Source organism: Indicator indicator, unplaced genomic scaffold, assembly GCF_027791375.1.
Source record: "Indicator indicator isolate 239-I01 unplaced genomic scaffold, UM_Iind_1.1 iindUn_scaffold_65, whole genome shotgun sequence".
NCBI lineage: Eukaryota > Metazoa > Chordata > Aves > Piciformes > Indicatoridae > Indicator > Indicator indicator.
Window position 1 is genome coordinate 251,561 of NW_026539196.1, and position 17,111 is coordinate 268,671.

At 59.9% G+C, this 17,111-nt stretch overlaps 1 protein-coding gene across 1 annotated transcript; it reads right to left on the reverse strand.

Annotated features, from left to right (window-relative positions):
• Window positions 1–14: 14 nt before the first annotated feature.
• GPAT2 (glycerol-3-phosphate acyltransferase 2, mitochondrial) lies at window positions 15–13,788 on the reverse strand. The gene is made up of 23 exons (XM_054398584.1): window positions 13,613–13,788; window positions 13,117–13,174; window positions 12,657–12,765; window positions 11,237–11,448; window positions 11,022–11,095; window positions 9,574–9,684; window positions 8,157–8,285; window positions 6,881–6,980; window positions 6,623–6,759; window positions 5,527–5,611; window positions 5,167–5,370; window positions 4,950–5,060; window positions 4,147–4,232; window positions 3,940–4,058; window positions 3,617–3,687; window positions 3,261–3,525; window positions 1,520–1,668; window positions 1,340–1,417; window positions 1,110–1,226; window positions 877–997; window positions 354–411; window positions 207–252; window positions 15–131 (listed from the first exon to the last, which is right to left on the reverse strand). The coding sequence occupies exons 1-23, from the start codon at window positions 13,786–13,788 to the stop codon at window positions 15–17; spliced, it is 2,733 nt and encodes a 910-aa protein (XP_054254559.1).
• Window positions 13,789–17,111: the final 3,323 nt, after the last annotated feature.

The following is a 17,111-nucleotide window of genomic DNA, read 5'->3' on the forward strand; positions in this document are numbered from 1 at the left end:
TTTATGGGCACAGCTCAGGGCTGGTGGAACTGCTGGATGAAGGCCTGCAGCTTGCCCTGGTTGGTGCCTGACTGGAGCAGCTGGGAGGGCTGGAGCAGGGCTCCTGTGGGGGTCTGCATCTCCTCCAGCACCTGGGGAGGGACAGCAGTGTCACAGGGGGGGTGGGCGGGGGGGCTGGAGGGGAGGTGGGGCCTGACCATGCTTACCCCCAGGGCCTTGAAGGTCTGCAGGGAGCTGAGGGCCAGGCTCCTGCTCAGGTCCCCTACAGGGAGAGAAAGCCCCAGGAGAGCAGCTGGGGGACACCCCCACTTTGGGGGAGCAGGAGGGACACCCGCTCTGCCCCCCACCCCAGCTCACCAACACTGTCCTCCTGGGCCAGGAACTGCAGCAGTGCTTCCACACAGGATTCCTCTGGGATTGGGAGGGAGAGAGGGAGTCAAAGCCAGCCCCTAACCCAGCTCCTGGAGGGGCACAGCTCCTCCATGCTGAGCCACGGCCACAAAGGGGGCTTGGGCTGTGCCTCAGTTTCCCCAAGTGCCAAGGCAAAAGGGGAGGGAGAGAGAGAGATGGGAGGTAGGGAGGGCTCAAGCCCCACCACCCCCACCCAGCACCTGGGAGGGGTCTCTCCAGTCTCAGACTAGGAGGGAGCTTGGGCTGTGCCTCAGTTTCCCCAAAAGCCAAGCCAAGGTGGTTTGGAGGAGAGAGATTGGAGGCGGGGGTGTAGTGCCCACCACGGCCAGCTCCAGGGGGTTGGGCTGCAGGGGGAGTTTGAGCTGTGCCTCAGTTTCGCCCAAAGCCAAGCTGAGGAGGGCTGGTGTGGCTGGAGAAGCAGCTGCCCGCCCCAGGGGACCGTTGCCCGCCCCCAGGGGGCCGTACCGGGCTGGGGCCAGCAGGGCTGCTCCAGGAAAGCTGCGGCTCTACTGCAGGTCCTCAGCACAGGGCTCAGCAGGCGGCAGAGGAAGAGGAGGAAGCCAGGGGAGCCCCGGGGCTCCTGGAGCTTGAGGGGGGAAAGCGGAGCTCAGTGAGGTCACCCTCACCCTGCCAGGCAGGCAGGGCACACCCCCGCGAGGGGTCGAACCCCCCCCGAGGGGACCCTTCCCTCCGAGCACCTTGTAGCAGCGCTTGGGGACCTCCTCCTCGCTGTCGCTGTCGCCCAGCCCAGCCCAGGGCCGGGCCCTGTGCGAGGGCTGCGGGGCCAAGTCACAGACCCAGTGCTCGCTCTCCACCTGTGGGGGACACCTTTGCTGTCACCTCCAGGGCATCCCATACTCTCCACGGGGACCCTGCTCCTCCCAGCGCAGGTGAGGGGGCACCAGGTGGGCACGAGGTAGGCACCAACCTCCTGAACCTCCAGCAGCCCACAGAGCAACAGCTTGTCCACAATGTCCTGGCTCCGGCAGTCGAGGGGCTGGCAGGGCTGGGACAGGAGAAGAAGCTGGTGGGGCTGTGGATGCCCCACAGCCAGGCTGGCAGCAGGGCCAGGCCACCTGCATGTGCTGGCAGTGTCACCAGCTCCTACCTGGAGGCCCAGCAGGTTTGGGGGCAGCAGCTGGAGCAGCTGCAGGATCTTGTGGCACAGCTCCTCCTCGCTGAGCACCACACTGGAGGGGCCAGCAGAGCCTCCCAGGAAGGGCAACATCTCCAGCAGCAGGGCACGGATGGCACAGGCTGCTGGCAGAGTGGTGTCACTGATCCCTGGCATCACCCATTCCCTGTGTGACCAGTTCCCCAGTGCCACCCATTCCTGGGGTCACTGACTGCCAGTGCCAGCAGTGCCCCCAGTCTCCAGCGTCACTGATTCCCAGTGCTATTGATCCCCCCAGTGTCACCAGTTCCAACTGTCACCAATTCCTCTGGCATCACCCAGCCCTGGCATCACTGATCCCCCACTGTCACCCAGCTCTGGTGTCACCGATCCCCCACTGTCACCCATCCCTGGTGTCACCGATCCCCCACTGTCACCCAGCCCTGGTGTCACCGATCCCCCACTGTCACCCAGCCCTGGTGTCACCGATCCCCCACGGTCACCCAGCCCTGGTGTCACCGATCCCCCACTGTCACCCAGCCCTGGTGTCACCGATCCCCCAGTGTCACCGATCCCCTAGTGTCACCCAGCCCTGGCGTCACCGATCCCCCACTGTCACCCAGTCCTGGTGTCACCGATCCCCCAGTGTCACCCATCCCTGGTATCACCGATCCCCCAGTGTCACCCAGCCCTGGTGTCACCGATCCCCTAGTGACACCCAGCCCTGGTATCACCGATCCCCCACTGTCACCCAGTCCTGGTGTCACCGATCCCCCACTGTCACCCAGTCCTGGTGTCACCGATCCCCCACTGTCACCCAGCCCTGGTGTCACCGATCCCCTAGTGTCACCCAGTCCTGGTGTCACCGATCCCCCACTGTCACCCAGTCCTGGTATCACCGATCCCCCACTGTCACCCAGCCCTGGTATCACCGATCCCCCACTGTCACCCAGCCCTGGTGTCACCGATCCCCCAGTGTCACCCAGCCCTGGTGTCACCGATCCCCCACTGTCACCCAGCCCTGGTATCACCGATCCCCCAGTGTCACCCAGCCCTGGCGTCACCGATCCCCCACTGTCACCCAGCCCTGGTGTCACCGATCCCCCAGTGTCACCCATCCCTGGTATCACCGATCCCCCAGTGTCACCCAGCCCTGGTGTCACCGATCCCCTAGTGACACCCAGCCCTGGCGTCACCGATCCCCCACTGTCACCCAGTCCTGGTGTCACCGATCCCCCACTGTCACCCAGTCCTGGTGTCACCGATCCCCTAGTGTCACCCAGTCCTGGTGTCACCGATCCCCTAGTGTCACCCAGTCCTGGTATCACCGATCCCCCACTGTCACCCAGCCCTGGTATCACCGATCCCCCACTGTCACCCAGCCCTGGTGTCACCGATCCCCTAGTGTCACCCAGCCCTGGTATCACCGATCCCCTAGTGTCACCCAGCCCTGGTGTCACCGATCCCCCACTGTCACCCAGCCCTGGTGTCACCGATCCCCTAGTGTCACCCAGCCCTGGTATCACCGATCCCCCAGTGTCACCCAGCCCTGGTGTCACCGATCCCCCACTGTCACCCAGCCCTGGTGTCACCGATCCCCCAGTGTCACCCAGCCCTGGTATCACCGATCCCCCACTGTCACCCAGCCCTGGTGTCACCGATCCCCCACTGTCACCCAGCCCTGGTGTCACCGATCCCCCAGTGTCACCAATCCCCCCCCAGCCTTTCTCCTCACCCCCCAGCGCCTCGCTGGCAAAGACAGGCAGGATGGCAGCACTGTGGTGACTCAGCTCCCTCCGGGCCTCTGCTGAGGCCTTGGGGACCACCAGGATGTCACCAAGGGAGGCCATGTGGTAGAAGGTGAGGTGGGCACTGAGCAAGCCCAGGCTGTGCTGCACCAGGGCACGCAGCTGCCCCGAGAAGCCCACATCCTGCTGGTGTAGCAGCACCTCTTCCAGCAGCCAGGCGAAGTCCAGCATCAGTCGTGAGAGGAAGACTCCCTGGAGGAAGAGGAGAGGAGCTGGCTGCTTGTAGGGGCTCTGGAAATCTTGCTCCAGAAGGAAAAGAAGCCTGGAAACCTCCTGGACTCACCTCCTGGTGCTTGTGCAGCAGAAGGGCAGAGGTGATCTCCACAGCCATGATGGCCGAGCAGGCAATGCCATCTGCAGGGCAGGGAAAGGTGCTGGGGTGAGCCCCGCCCAGGGAGAAGGCACAGCAGAGGGGGACACCAGGCAGGGCACCCAGCAGGTGCAGGGGTGCTCTGTCCCCCCAGCCCCAGCAGCTCTCTGGTTGGTTAGAGCCACAGGCAGGGAACAACACAGCTGAGCTGTAGCCTGGCAGGGACAGAGTGGGGGTGAGCAGGATGGGGGCAGAGAGAGAGGGGCAGAGGACGGGGGCAGGGGCAGACCCCTCACCACTCAGCGAGTGCAGGCCCAGCTCTGTCACCAGCAGCTCCTCTTCTGCCTCCAAACCAGTGGCTGTTGAGAAGCCAGGACCCCAAATCTCTGCCCTCTTGGCCTCCAGCTGGCTGGGGCTGGGGAAAATGGGGTGAGAGGGGTGAGGAAGTAGGGCCAGGAGCAAGCATCAGGGCTGAGACTGCCCCAGGCTCAGATCCTGCTTACCACATGCCAAAGATGCTGGGGAGCAGTAGCTTTGCTGGTGGCCTTCCTGCAGCACTGCCTCTGATCAGGGACTTGGCTGCAAACTCCTGGGAACAAGAGAGTGACTGTGGCAGCACTGCCAGCCCTCAGCACTGGGATGTGCATGGCACTGGGGAGGCCACAGCTGGAAGCCTGGGGTCAGGGTTGGGCTCTCAGTGCCAGAAGGACTTTGAGGGCTGGAGCAGGGCCAGAGAAGGGAACAGAGCTGGGGAAGGGTCTGGAGAAGAGGCTGGGGAGGAGCAGCTGAGGGAGCTGGGGGGGTTGAGGCTGGAGAAGAGGAGGCTGAGGGAGACCTCATTGCTCTCTGCAGCTCCTGAGAGGAGGCTGGGGCCAGGGGGGGTTGGGTTCTGCTCCCTAGGAACAAGTGACAGGACAAGAGGAAATAGCCTCAAGTTCCCCAGGGGAGGTTCAGGTTGGCCTTGAGGAACAATTTCCTCCTGGAAAGGGTTGTCCAGGCCTGGCCCAGGCTGCCCAGGGCAGTGGTGCAGTCCCCATCCCTGGAGGGGTTCCAGAGCCCTGGAGCTGAGGGCCATGGGGTGGTGGTGCCCTGGGGCAGTGCTGGGCTCAGGGCTGGACCGGGTGATCTGAAAGGTCTCTTCCACCCAAACCCATTCCAGCTCTACACCAAGCAGCTCCTTTGTGGCCTGAAGGCCCCAGCAGGCCTGCAGCTTCCCCATGGAGAACACAGGATGCCTCCAACCCCTCCCAGACAGCACCCCCCCAGACTGCCCCATCCGATCTGCAGAGCTCCTCCCTGGCTGTACCTGCAAGGAGAAGGGTTGGGCAAAGTCCACACGCACACAGCCCTGGCTCTGGCACAGTGCCTGGCACGCTGCCCACAAGCAGGCACCAAGGCCCAGGGGCTGCTGGTCATTCTGGGAGGAGAGGACACCACATTGTCAGTAGGTGACAGAGGCAGGCAGCCCTCCCCAGGGTGCACCCAGCCCTGTGGGTGCTGCACCCACCCCAGCAGAGCCTCACCGCTCCTTCCAGCACACCGCCGGGCACCACGTCGTAGGCAATGCCCACAGGGACCAGGAGGGCATCTGGGATGGCACCAGCACGCACAGCTCTGTACACCAGGGCCAGCCACTGCTGGGCAACAGCTGAGAGGTGCAGGGACATGGGTGGCTCCTCCAGGAAGATGAGCAGAGGCTGGCAGCTCCTCAGCACCTCCTCGACATACTGGGGAGAGACCAGGGGAAGCTTGGAGATGCCAGCAGCACCCTGGAGATGCCAGCAGCACCCTGGAGATGCCAGCAGCCAAGAAGCTTGGCCCACTGCTGAGACATGCCCAGACACCTTCACCAAGCACTTTTTGAACCCCTAAGCTGGACCTACCGTGGTCAGGACAGCCCCAAGCAGCTCTTTGTCCTGCTCCATCCTTGCAGGCAGGAAGATCCCTCCCAGGTGTCTGAGCAGAGCTCTGTGGGGGAAAAGGGGCACCACTGGCACCAGCCTTGCATGAGGCCATGGCATGAAATCACAGAATGGGTTTGGGTGAAGGAGACCTTTCAGATCATCCAGTGCAGCCCTGAGCCCAGCACTGCCAGGGCACCACCACCCCATGGCCTCAGCACCACAGCTCCAGGGCTCTGGAACCCCTCCAGCCACCTGCACCACTGCCCTGGGCAGCCTGGGCCAGGCCTGGACAACCCTTTCCAGGAGGAAATTGTTCCTCATGGCCAACCTGAACCTCCCCTGGGGATCTTGAGGCCATTTCCTCTTGTCCTGTCCTTGTTCCTAGGGAGCAGAGCCCAACCCCCCCCTGGCTCCAGCCTCCTCTCAGGAGCTGTAGAGAGCAATGAGGTCTCCCTCAGCCTCCTCTTCTCCAGCCTCAACCCCCCCAGCTCCCTCAGCTGCTCCTCTCCAGCCTCTTCTCCAGACCCTTCCCCAGCTCTGTTCCCTTCTCTGGCCCTGCTCCAGCCCTCAAAGTCCTTCTGGCACTGAGAGCCCAACCCTGACCCCAGGCTTCCAGCTGTGGCCTCCCCAGTGCCCAGCCCAGGGGCACAATCCCTGCCCTGCTCCTGCTGCCCACCCCACTGCTGCTCCAGGCCAGGCTGCTGCTGCCCTTCTTGCCCACCTGGGCACTCCCTGGCTCATCTCCAGCTGCTCTCCCCCAGCACCCCCAGGGCCTTTCCTGCTGGGCACTTTGCAGCCACTCTGCCCCCAGCCTGGAGCCTTCCTGGGGTTGCTGTGCCCCAAATCAGGACCCAGCCCTTGGCCTTGGGGAGCCTCATCCCATTGGCCTCAGCCATGGATCCAGCCTGCCCAATCCTATGTAGGTCCTTCTAACCCTCCAGCAGATCACCACTCCAACCCAACTCGGTGCCATCTACAAACTTACATCCCCCCACTCCCCACCTCAGCTTTACAAGCCCAGTTCCCTCCTCCCTAGCCCTGTGCCACGCTGGCACAGCCACTTGCCAAGCCTTACCGCAGGGAAGGGCTGCAGGGCTGGCCACCTACTGCCACCCTGGGCACCCCCAGCCCCTGGGAGAAGAAGATGAAGGAGAGGAGGAGTCCATCCAGCTGGGATTTGTGCGTCGAGAGGAAAACCAGCGGCAGGCCAGGCTGCGAGGGAAGCAGGCGGGGCTCAGCCAGGCGGGGCTCAGCCAGGCGGGGCTCAGCCAGGCGGGGCTCAGCCAGGCGGGGCTCAGCCAGGCGGCACCGCGGCCCCTGCCGGGCTCCCTACCGTGCTGGAGGCCTTCAGCACCATCTCCAGCTGCCCTCGGTGGAGCTGCACGTTGAGGAAGAGGCGCTTCAGGAGCTTGAGCAGAGCCCAGTGGCACAACCTGCAGGCAAAAAAGCCACTGAGCAACCCCCACGCTGGGGGACAGGGCTGCCCCTCCCCCCCCTCCCTTCCAAGAGTTGTCCCTGCCTCAGTTTCCCCAACACAGGCAGCCAAGCAGCATGAGGAGACAGCTCAACCCCAAACCTCACTTTTCAGCTCCCCAAAGTGAAACCCTTGAAGGCTGGGATGTGACAAGACCACCACCCCCTTGTCCTCCCCCCCAGCCACAAAAGCTGCAGGCAATGAGCCCTCATCTCCCATCCTCCCACACGCTGCTTACGGGAAGGCTCTGCAGGCTTTTATCCCCTGGGATCATTTCTTCCCTTCAAACACCTCAGACTGCTCAGAGCTTCTTTGATTACAGCTCAATCAGACAATTAGGCTGCAGCAGCTAATTGCCAATTGCTCAGCGACAGCCAGAAGAGAGAGGGAGGAAAAGTTCCTCCCTGCTTTGCTTTCCAGTCTCCCTGGAGGCTTTTTCCCTCCCTGCCTTCCCCACTCCAGGAGATTCAGATTCCAGCTCCTTAGAAGGAACTGGGAGGGCACATCCCTAGGGAGCTGTGGGACCACCCCAAGGGCTGCCTGAACCCCAAAGGATTCATCTGCATCCCCCTGAAAATCCCAGTGGATCCCCCTGAGGATCCACCTAAGTGTCCCAAAGGATCCACCTATATCCCACAAAAGATTCACCTACATCCTCCCAAAGATTCCAGTGTGCTTCCCAAAAGATCCATGTCCATCCCCCAAAGGATCCTGGGGTATCCCCAAAAGGATCCACCTACATCCCCACATATCCCCCAAAGGATCCACCTGCATCCCTAAATGATCCCAGCACATCCCAAAAAAAGGATCCATGTACATTCCTTAAGGGATTCACTTATATACTGCAATTGATTCACTTAAATCCACCAAAGGATCCCAGCACAGCCTCCAAAGGATCCCAGTGTACCACCAAAAAATCCACCTACATCCTCTGAAGGATCCCAGAATATCCCCCAAAGGATCCCAGCACATCCCTGAAAGGATCCCAGGCACATCCCCAGGGATGGCTCACAGGCAGGATGCTTCCAGCCACAGCTCTGAGCCCATCCAAGAGTCCTGGAGCTGGGAGAGGATCTGGGATCCCTCCAGGAGGGAGCTGCCCAGGAAGGGGGATCCCCAGGGTGGGAGCAGAGACCTCAGCAGGAGCAGGGAAAGCGGGGCCTGGATCTCAGCCAGGATCTGCAGGACTTTCTCCTTCCAGCGCTGGGAGGATTTGCTGTCCCCTCTGGAGCTGGGGGAGCAGCTGCTGGTGACATCCTGGAGCCTGGGAAGGGGATGGAGAGAGTTAAAAATCCTGCTCCTGACACTCCTGGGGGTGCTGCTGTGACCAGGGGGGACAGCCAGCTGGGTGACATTGCTGGCAAGGTCGCATCACCCAGGATGCCACATTCTGCATCTTCCTCAGTGACCTGCTTGAAATCACAGAGCAGGCCCTCAGCCAGTGTGCTGCTGGCACCAAACTGGGAGCAGTGGTGACACCCCCCAGGCTGTGCTGGCATCCAGGCAGCCCTGGGCAGGGAGAGAGGAAGCTCAGGAGGTTCAAGCAGGGCAAGGGCAGGGACCTGCCCCTGGGCAGCAACAACCTCCTGCAGCAGCACAGCTGAGGGGGGAGCTGCTGGGAAGCAGCTGCAGGAGAAGGAGCTGGGAGTGCTGGGGGCCAAGAAGGTGCCCAGGAGCCAGCAATGTGCCCTGGGGGGCAAGAAGGCCTCAGTGGTGTCCTGGGGGGCATGGGGAAGAGTGTGGGCAGCAGGGCAAGGGAGGTTCTGCTGCCCCTCTGCTCTGCTCTGCCCTGGGCAGGCCACAGCTGCAGTCCTGCCTCCAGGTCTGGGCTCCCCAGTTGCAGAGCCTGGGAAGTGCTGGAGAGAGTCCAGGGCAGGCTGGGAAGCTGCTGAGGGGCCTGGAGCAGCTCTGGGAGGAGCAAAGGCTGAGAGCCCTGGGGCTGAGAGCCTGCAGAAGAGCAGCCCCAGAGGGGAGCTGAGCAATGCTCAGCAAGAGCTAAAGGAGCTGTGGGGGGCAAGAGGCTGGGGCCAGGCTCTGCTCAGTGGTGCCCAGGGACAGCACAAGGGGCACACTGGCACCCAGGAGGTGCCACCTGGAGAGGAGGAGAAAGTTGTTTGGTGTGAGGGTGCTGGAGGGCTGGAGCAGGCTGCCCAGAGAGGTTGAGGAGTGTCCTTGTGTGGAGAGCTTCCAACCCCCCCTGGGCAAGCTGCTGTGGGTGCCCTGCTGGAGCAGGGGCTTGGGCTGGGGGAGCTCCAGAGGTCCCTTCCCAGCACTCTATGCTGGGGCTCTGTGCTCAGAACCAGGAGAGACCCTCGATGCCATCCTGAGCCAGAGGAGTTGCCTCCCACTGATCCAAGGTCCAGGCTCCTTTTGGGGGTGCTGAGCCCCTTCCTCAGGGAGCAGTTTGTGGGGTGGGCACAGCAACCAGGAGGAGCTGCCTGCTTCCTGCCCACTGGGAACAGAAGGACGCATCCCTGGGATCCCACAGGATTGGGGCATCATGCTGCAGGACCCAGGTCCTGTCAGGGACCCTTCAGCTGCTCCCCCCCTACCTCTTGCTGCTGCAGATCCTTGCTGGGAGATCTCTAGGGGTGTCTGCAGGAACCTTCCAGCCCCAGACAGCGAGGAGGGCACAGACCCTGCGCACCAGCCAGCCGCGGTACCTGGGCAGGGGGCGGGCAGGGAGGTCCTGCTGCTGCCAGGCTCCTCCAGCCCACCCCCCACAATGCCTGCTTGCAGGAATTGGAGGGGTTATCCCCATTTTACATCTGGAGAGGTGCCTCTGGCCTCACAGCATCACTCAGTGTCACTCACTTCAGCAAGAGCTAAAGGCTGCGGGGGCAAGAGGCTGGGGCCAGACTCTGCTCAGTGGTCCTCAGGGACAGCACAAGGGGCAAGGGGCACAGACTGGCACCCAGGAGGTACCACCAGAACAGAAGGAGAAAGTTGTTTGGTGTGAGGGTGCTGGAGGGCTGGAGCAGGCTGCCCAGAGAGGTTGTGGAGTGTCCTTGTGTGGAGAGCTTCCAACCCCCCCTGGGCATTGTGACTCCAGGCAACCACAGAAAGGAAACCTGCAACTGCTAGGAAGTGCAGAGGATGCTGCTGAGGTCCCAAATTGGGGCCTTTTCCCAAATCCATCCCCAAATCCAAGCTGGGCAGCAGCAGAAATGGAGCTGAGAGAAGCTTTGGGTAGGGCAGAGCACAGTGAAAGGGCTGGAGGTGGCTGGGGAAGGACAGGACAACTTCAAGGCCCTCTGCTCCTGATCTCAGCCACCCCATCCCCAGGCTCTGGGGATGATTTTTTCTGAGGAGGCTGACAGTTGGAGCCAAATGGGATAATGACCCAATTTGGACCAACACAGCACAGGCATCAGGGACTGCTTGGGAAGGGGACAGGAACCAACGGGGCCCAGCACCTCTGGGACAAAACTATAGCAGGAATTTGGCAGGGACACAGCTTCTGGGCTCCATCTCAGCTCCTGGGATGGAGGAAGAGGCTGGTGGACACCAGCTGGAGCTGCAGGATTGGGGCCTATGGGGAGGAGGAAGGGCAGAGGGCTTGGGGAAGAGGCCATCTGGCTGCTCCCCTGGGGCCAGGCCTGCTCTGAATGCTGTGTGCCTGAGCTTGTTCTTGTGCTGAAGCCAAGGAGAAGGAAAACACCTCCCTGCCCCCCCCCCCCCAGCTCTTCCCAACGGCTCCCAGATCCCAACTGTTGCTTAAAAACAGAAATGACCCCAAAATCCTCAGGTCTTTGGCCCAGCCTCCTCCCAGCCCCAGTGGGACACTAAGCAGAGGAACAGTCCCAAGCTTCTGTGTCCCTTCTCCCTTCCAAGTGTCCCCCTCTGCAGCTTCCAGCCTCTCCAAGCCTAATTAACATAGCTAATTAAGGAGCTGGGGTGATGGGGAGGGACCCTCACACTCCTGCACAGCAGGAAAAAAGGAATTTCCATGGGGATTTGGCAGGGGAGGGGAAAGGGGTTTGCCCAGTCCCCTCCTCACCGTGTGTCCTCTTCTGTCACCCAGATGGCATCACGGAAGCTGAGGGAGGAGAACCTCTGCTGGTAGAAACTATCCTGGAAGGAGACAGTGAGGTCAGCTCTGCCCTTGATCCAGGACAGCCTGGAGGGTGGGGTGGGTTCTGCTGCACCCCCAGCCCACCCCCTGGGTACACCAGCATCCAGAAATCCCAAACTGTCTTGCCACGCAGCTCTTACCCAGCTCTTTGGGGTGCAGGTCTGGCAGCAGCGGTGGGACAGGGGCCGTGCCATGCCCAGGAAAGGAAGGAAGAGCTCCAGGGTCTGCCCTGAGTCACAGAGCCAGGTCCTCATCTGGGCACAGCAAGGACACAACAGCAGGCAGGGAGGGATGGCACAGAGCTGCTGGCACTGGCAAACACCCAGTGTGGAGGAGTTCTCCCCAAAACACACTGGGGAGCAAGCCAGCAAATTCAGCTGGGGTCCAAGGGGCAGAGGCCCCCCCAGAGTGGGGATTCGAGGTGGTTCCCCCCTCCCCAGCCAAAGAGTCACCTTTGGTCCTCTGTCACCATCACTGGAGGCCATGGTGGGGTCAGCACCTCGAGGTGGGGGGGGGGCTGCACAGGGAGGAGCCTTTGGAGGAGCTGGGGAGACACGGGGAAGACGTGGTCAGTAAGAACTGGGGGGCACAGGGACAAACTAGGGGTGGGGCATGGGCAAGGTGTGATCAGTGAGAACTGGGGGGGCAGAGATGAGCTGGGGAGATGTGGTCAGTAAGTGCTGAGGGAGGCCCCCCCAGCCTCCCACCTGCAGCAAGCTGAGGCCCTTTCCAGCACCACCACCAGAGCTGTGTGCCAATGCAGTGATGCATGGTGGGTGCCCAGGGGACTAGGGGGCTGTTGGGTCTTCTCCCCCACATCAGGCCTTGCACAGGGGAGGGACATGCTCCTGACAGGGAAATAGATGGTTGAGAGCACAAAAAGAGAGGGGAAAGAAAACCCAACCCAGTGAGCAACGTGCCAAAAACCCTTGGGAACAGAATTTTCTTCCTGGTAATGGAGCTCCAGTGCCACTGTAATTGACTCTTCCCTCCCACATCCTCCTCTCCCTCAGCACAGAGATGTCAACCTGCACCCAAAAACCCTGCAGCCTACCTCAAAACAATGAGATCCCAACCCCCAGCCAGCCTCAGCCCTGCCTAAAGTGGGCTGGAGGGTACTTGGCATTACCCACTGGGTGCCTGGAGAGGAGCTGCTGCTATGAGAAGCAGTCCCCCAGGAACTGAGGGCTTTGAAATCCCAGTTGCCCCCTCCCTTAGGTGGGGGCTTTGAGGAATTTTATTCCCCACCCTGACCAAAAAAAAAAAAAAAAAAACAAAAAAAGAAGAAGAGAAGGAGGAAGAATATGAAACAATTAAACAATTTTGGGTTTCAAATGTTGCTGCAGGGGTGAAGAAAAGCAAGGTTGGAGGGAAAGAAACTCCAGTGAGGCTTGAGACCCCCTCCACAGAGAGGTTTGAGACCCCCCCACCCCCCAGCAAGACACTGCAGTGGGATTTCCTGGGGGGTGCTGGTGGTATGGTGGGAATGGGGTCACCCCCCTTGCTTAGGGCCTGGAGTGTCCCCTCAGAGCCCATCCTTGTCCCCAGGGAGCCATTTACCTTCAGGCAGGCTGTGGTAGGAGGGGACACACAGCACTGGCAGCCCCCACTGTGGGGTCAGGGTGGGGATGATGGCCCCAGACTGGGGGTGTAAAGGCACCAGAGGGTCCTGGAAAGAGAAATAGGTGAAAAGTCCGAATTTGGACAGTTCAGGTTGCTCAGAGGGGGCTGCTGGCACAGGACCCTCCCATGGGCCCCACAGGGCCTATAAGCCTGGGCAGGGGAAACTCATCCCACACCCCACAGAGCCTTGGGGGCCCTAGGGGGTCATTGTGGGGGGTGACACAGCACACCCCACGTGTCCCACAGCCCCTAAAGGGACTTTGGGGGGGATCCCACACACACGTCCCCATCCCCCACATACAGCCACACCCCCATCCCCCCCACACCGTCCCCATCCCCCACATATAGCCATACCCCCATCACTCCCCACACCCCCATCCCCCCCATATAGCCATACCCTCATCCCTCCCCACACCCCCATCCCCCCAACACCATCCCCATCCCCCCGTAGAGTCCTGGGTGGGGGGCAAACCCCACAGACCCCGTGGGGGACATGGGGGTGGCAGCAGCCCTCATCCCTAACACACTATGGGGTCATGGGAGGGGGTCGCACCCCCACAGCGCCCCCAAAGACCCCACACAGACCCCGGCCCCCACACAGACCCCTCCCACACACAGACCCCCGACCCCCCCACAAACCCCGGCCCCCACACAGACCCATCCCACATCCCACACACAGACCCCGGCCCCCACACAGTCCCCCCCCCCCCCCAGACCCCGCGGGCCCCACAGGGCCTTGGGTAGGGGCCGCCCCTCCCCCCCCGCTTATCACAGCCTCCCCGCACCCCACACTCCCCGTGGGACCCCCACGGGGGGGCAGCACCCCCAAGACGCCCCAGAGGGCCCTGGGGAGGGGGTCAAGACCCCCGGGGCAGCGCCGGCGCCGCTCTCACCGCCGCAGCCTGGCCGCCGGCCCCGCCCCGCGCCGGCAGCGGAGCCCTGAGGGGCGGCAGGGCCCGGCCCGGACCCCGCGGGGCTGGGAGCCGCCTGGGCACGGCCACAGCGCCTGGCACCGCCAGAGCCCGTCTGAGTCCTCATCGCCCCCGGGGCACTGCCCCAGCCCCGTCATGGGGTCCCGGCCCCTTCCCTGGCATCCTTGGGAATATCAGCCCCATCTGAAGGTGCCCATCAGCTCCATGGGCACCAGCCCAGGGCCCTGGCAGCAGTAGGGACATCAGCCCCAGCCCCACCATGGGCTCTCAGCCCTGTGCCAGGTCATGATGCTCCCAAGGACATCAGCCCCAGCCCCACCATGGGCTCTCATCCCTGTGCCAGGTCCTGATGCCCCCAAGGACATCAGCCCCAGCCCGTGGCTCCATCCGCCTCCAGCCTGTGCTCCTCATCTCCATCAGCCCCAGGAACGTCTTCTTCAGCCCCACCCCAGCTTCTGTCACCCTCAGGAACATCAGCATCCCCCCAGGTCCCCATCCCAAGCCCCCTCCCCACCAAGGACATAACCACCATGGAACCTCAGCCCCATCCCAGCTCCTCCTCACCCTTGGGGACATCAGCCCCATCCCAGCTCCTCCTCACCCTTGGGGACATCAGCCCCATCCCAGCTCCTCCTCACCCTTGGGGACATCAGCCCCATCCCAGCTCCTCCTCACCCTTGGGGACATCAGCCCCATCCCAGCTCCTCCTCACCCTTGGGGACATCAGCCCCATCCCAGCTCCTCCTCACCCTTGGGGACATCAGCCCCATCCCAGCTCCTCCTCACCCTTGGGGACATCAGCCCCATCCCAGCTCCTCCTCACCCTTGGGGACATCAGCCCCATCCCAGCTCCTCCTCACCCTTGGGGACATCAGCCCCATCCCAGCTCCTCCTCACCCTTGGGGACATCAGCCCCATCCCAGCTCCTCCTCACCCTTGGGGACATCAGCCCCATCCCAGCTCCTCCTCACCCTTAGGGACATCAGCCCCATCCCAGCTCCTCCTCACCCTTGGGGACATCAGCCCCATCCCAGCTCCTCATCACCCTTGGGGACATCAGCCCCATCCCAGCTCCTCATCACCCTTGGGGACATCAGCCCCATCCCAGCTCCTCATCACCCTTAGGGACATCAGCCCCATCCCAGCTCCTCCTCATTCTTGGGGACATCAGCCCCATCCCAGCTCCCTCATGCCCTAGCACATCAACCACCTTGGAGTCTCAGCCCCATCCCAGGTCCTCATCACCCCAGCCTCAACCCCAGCACAGGGACTCTGCTCCATCCCAAGTCCCCATCACCCTTGGGGACATCAGCCCTAGCCCAGGTCCCCACCACCCCCAGGGCCATCAGCCCCATCCCAGGTGCCTATCACCCTTCCCCTGTCCCTTTACCTGTCTCTGTCCTTCCCAGGGCCACCACCCCAGACCTCAGAAACCTCCAGGAAGCAGCAAGGAACAGGGAGTGCCCAAAAAGGCTGAATCTGCCTGAAACCCCCCAAAAAAGTGAACATCTTTCACCTGTCTGTGGGTGGAGGCTCCAGCAGCAAACCCACCTGGAGCTGCAGCTGGGAGCTCTGAGCCCTCCTTGGGCCTGGGGTGGGGGAGGAAAGGGAAGAAAAAAAAAGAAGAAAAGTCAACAAACTAGGAAAAACATGAGAAAAAAAAATTTCCCCCAGCTGTTTTGTATTTTTCCATCTTTTTCTTCTATTTCCCCTGCTTTTTCTTGCCTTTTCTATTTTGTATCCATTTTTCCTGCCTTTTTTTGCCCTTTTCCCCCATTATCTGCCTTTTTCTTTTTCTCTGCCTTTTCCCCTTTCCCTGCTTTTTTTTCTTGCTTTTTTTACTCCCCCCATCTCCCCTCCCTTTTTTCCTTGCCTTTTCTTTCCCCCCCTTTTCTCTGCCTTTCTCCTTCCCCCCCACCCTTTCCCCTTTTTTGTGCATTTTTTTTGCTTTTTCTGTTCTTCTGTTCACTTTTTTCTTGCCTTTTCCGCTCCTTTTCCCCATTTTTTGTTGCTTTTTCTATTTTTCTCCCATTTGTCTTTTTTTCCTCTCCTTTTTTTTCTGCCCTTTTTTCCCTGCCTTTTTCTTGCCTTTCCTGTTTTCCTTCTTCCCCTTCCTCTCTGCCTTTGCTCTCCTTCTCCCCTCTCTGCTCTTTTCTTGCCTTTTCTGGTTTTCTTTTCTGCTTTTTCCTGCTTTTATTGTCGTCTTCTTCTTTTTCTGCTTCCTCTCTTTTTAACCACTTTTCTTGCTGCTTCTATTTCCACCCATTTTTCTTCCCTTTTTCCTCCCCTTTTCCTGCCTTTTTCTTCTGTTTTCTTGGTTTTTTTTTCTTGTCCTTTTCTGCCTTTTCCTTTTTTCTGCCTTTTCCTTCCCTGTTGTTTTTCTTTCCCCTGCTTTTCTGCTTCCCCTCTTTATTTTCTTTCATTTTCACTTTTCCCCTTTCTTTTCTTGCCCTTTTTTTCCCCCTGCCTTTTTCTCTTTTTCCTGCCTTTTACTTGCCTTCTCATTTTTTCTGCTTTTTTCTTGCCTTTTCTACTTTTCCTCTGCTTTTTTCCCTTGCCTTTTCTGGTTTTTTTTTTTTTTTTTTTTTTTTTTTTTTTAATGTGTGTTTTGTTTTTTTCCCCCCAGATTTTTTTTTTATTTTTCAATTTTATTTTGCCTCTTTTCCCTGCTTTTTTTCCCCTCTTGCTTTTCCTGTTTGTTTCTTCCTTCCCTCCCTTGCTATTTTATGAATGCTTCTATTATTTTGATGTTTCCCCTTTATTTTCTACCCTTTCCTTGATTTTTCCATTTTCCCTTCCTTTTCCCGAGTTTTCCCACTTTTTTCTTGCTTTTTCTGCTATTTTCCTTTATTTTTTCTTTCATTTTCCTGAGTTCTCCCACTTTTTTTTCTTGCCTTTTCTGCTGTTTTCTCTTTTTTTTCCCTTCCCTTTTCTGATTGCTTCGTTTGTTCCCTGCTATCTTCTTAACTCTTCTGGGGTTTTTTTCCTCCTTCCTTTCTACCCTTTTCTTGCCTTTTGCTATTTTTCTGCATTTCCTTGTCCCTTTTCCTCCCTTTTTTCCATTTCCCCCTCCCCCTTTTTTCTGCCTCTTTCCATTTTCTTTTTCCTTTTTGTTTCTCCTCTTGTTTTTTTTTGTTTTCTTTTGGGTTCCCCCTCTTTTTTTCTGCCTTTCTCTTGCCTTTTCTCCTTGTTTTTCCCTTTCCCCTCTCTTTCTCTCACTCTCTATGGGACCCCAACAATCACATAATGCTGCATCACCCCAAAACCTCTTCAAATGGCTCCAAAACGAGAAGATTTCCTCACACCCCCCTCCTTTTTAGCTGGAATTTGTAGGCATCTCCAGCCCAGCAGCTGTGGCTATGGTTACCAGAGCTTTCCTCCCCAGCACAAACCAGCAGCTTCCACAGCTGCTCCCAGTGCCTCCCTTTGAAATACTCAAAACTATCCCCCTCCCATTCCC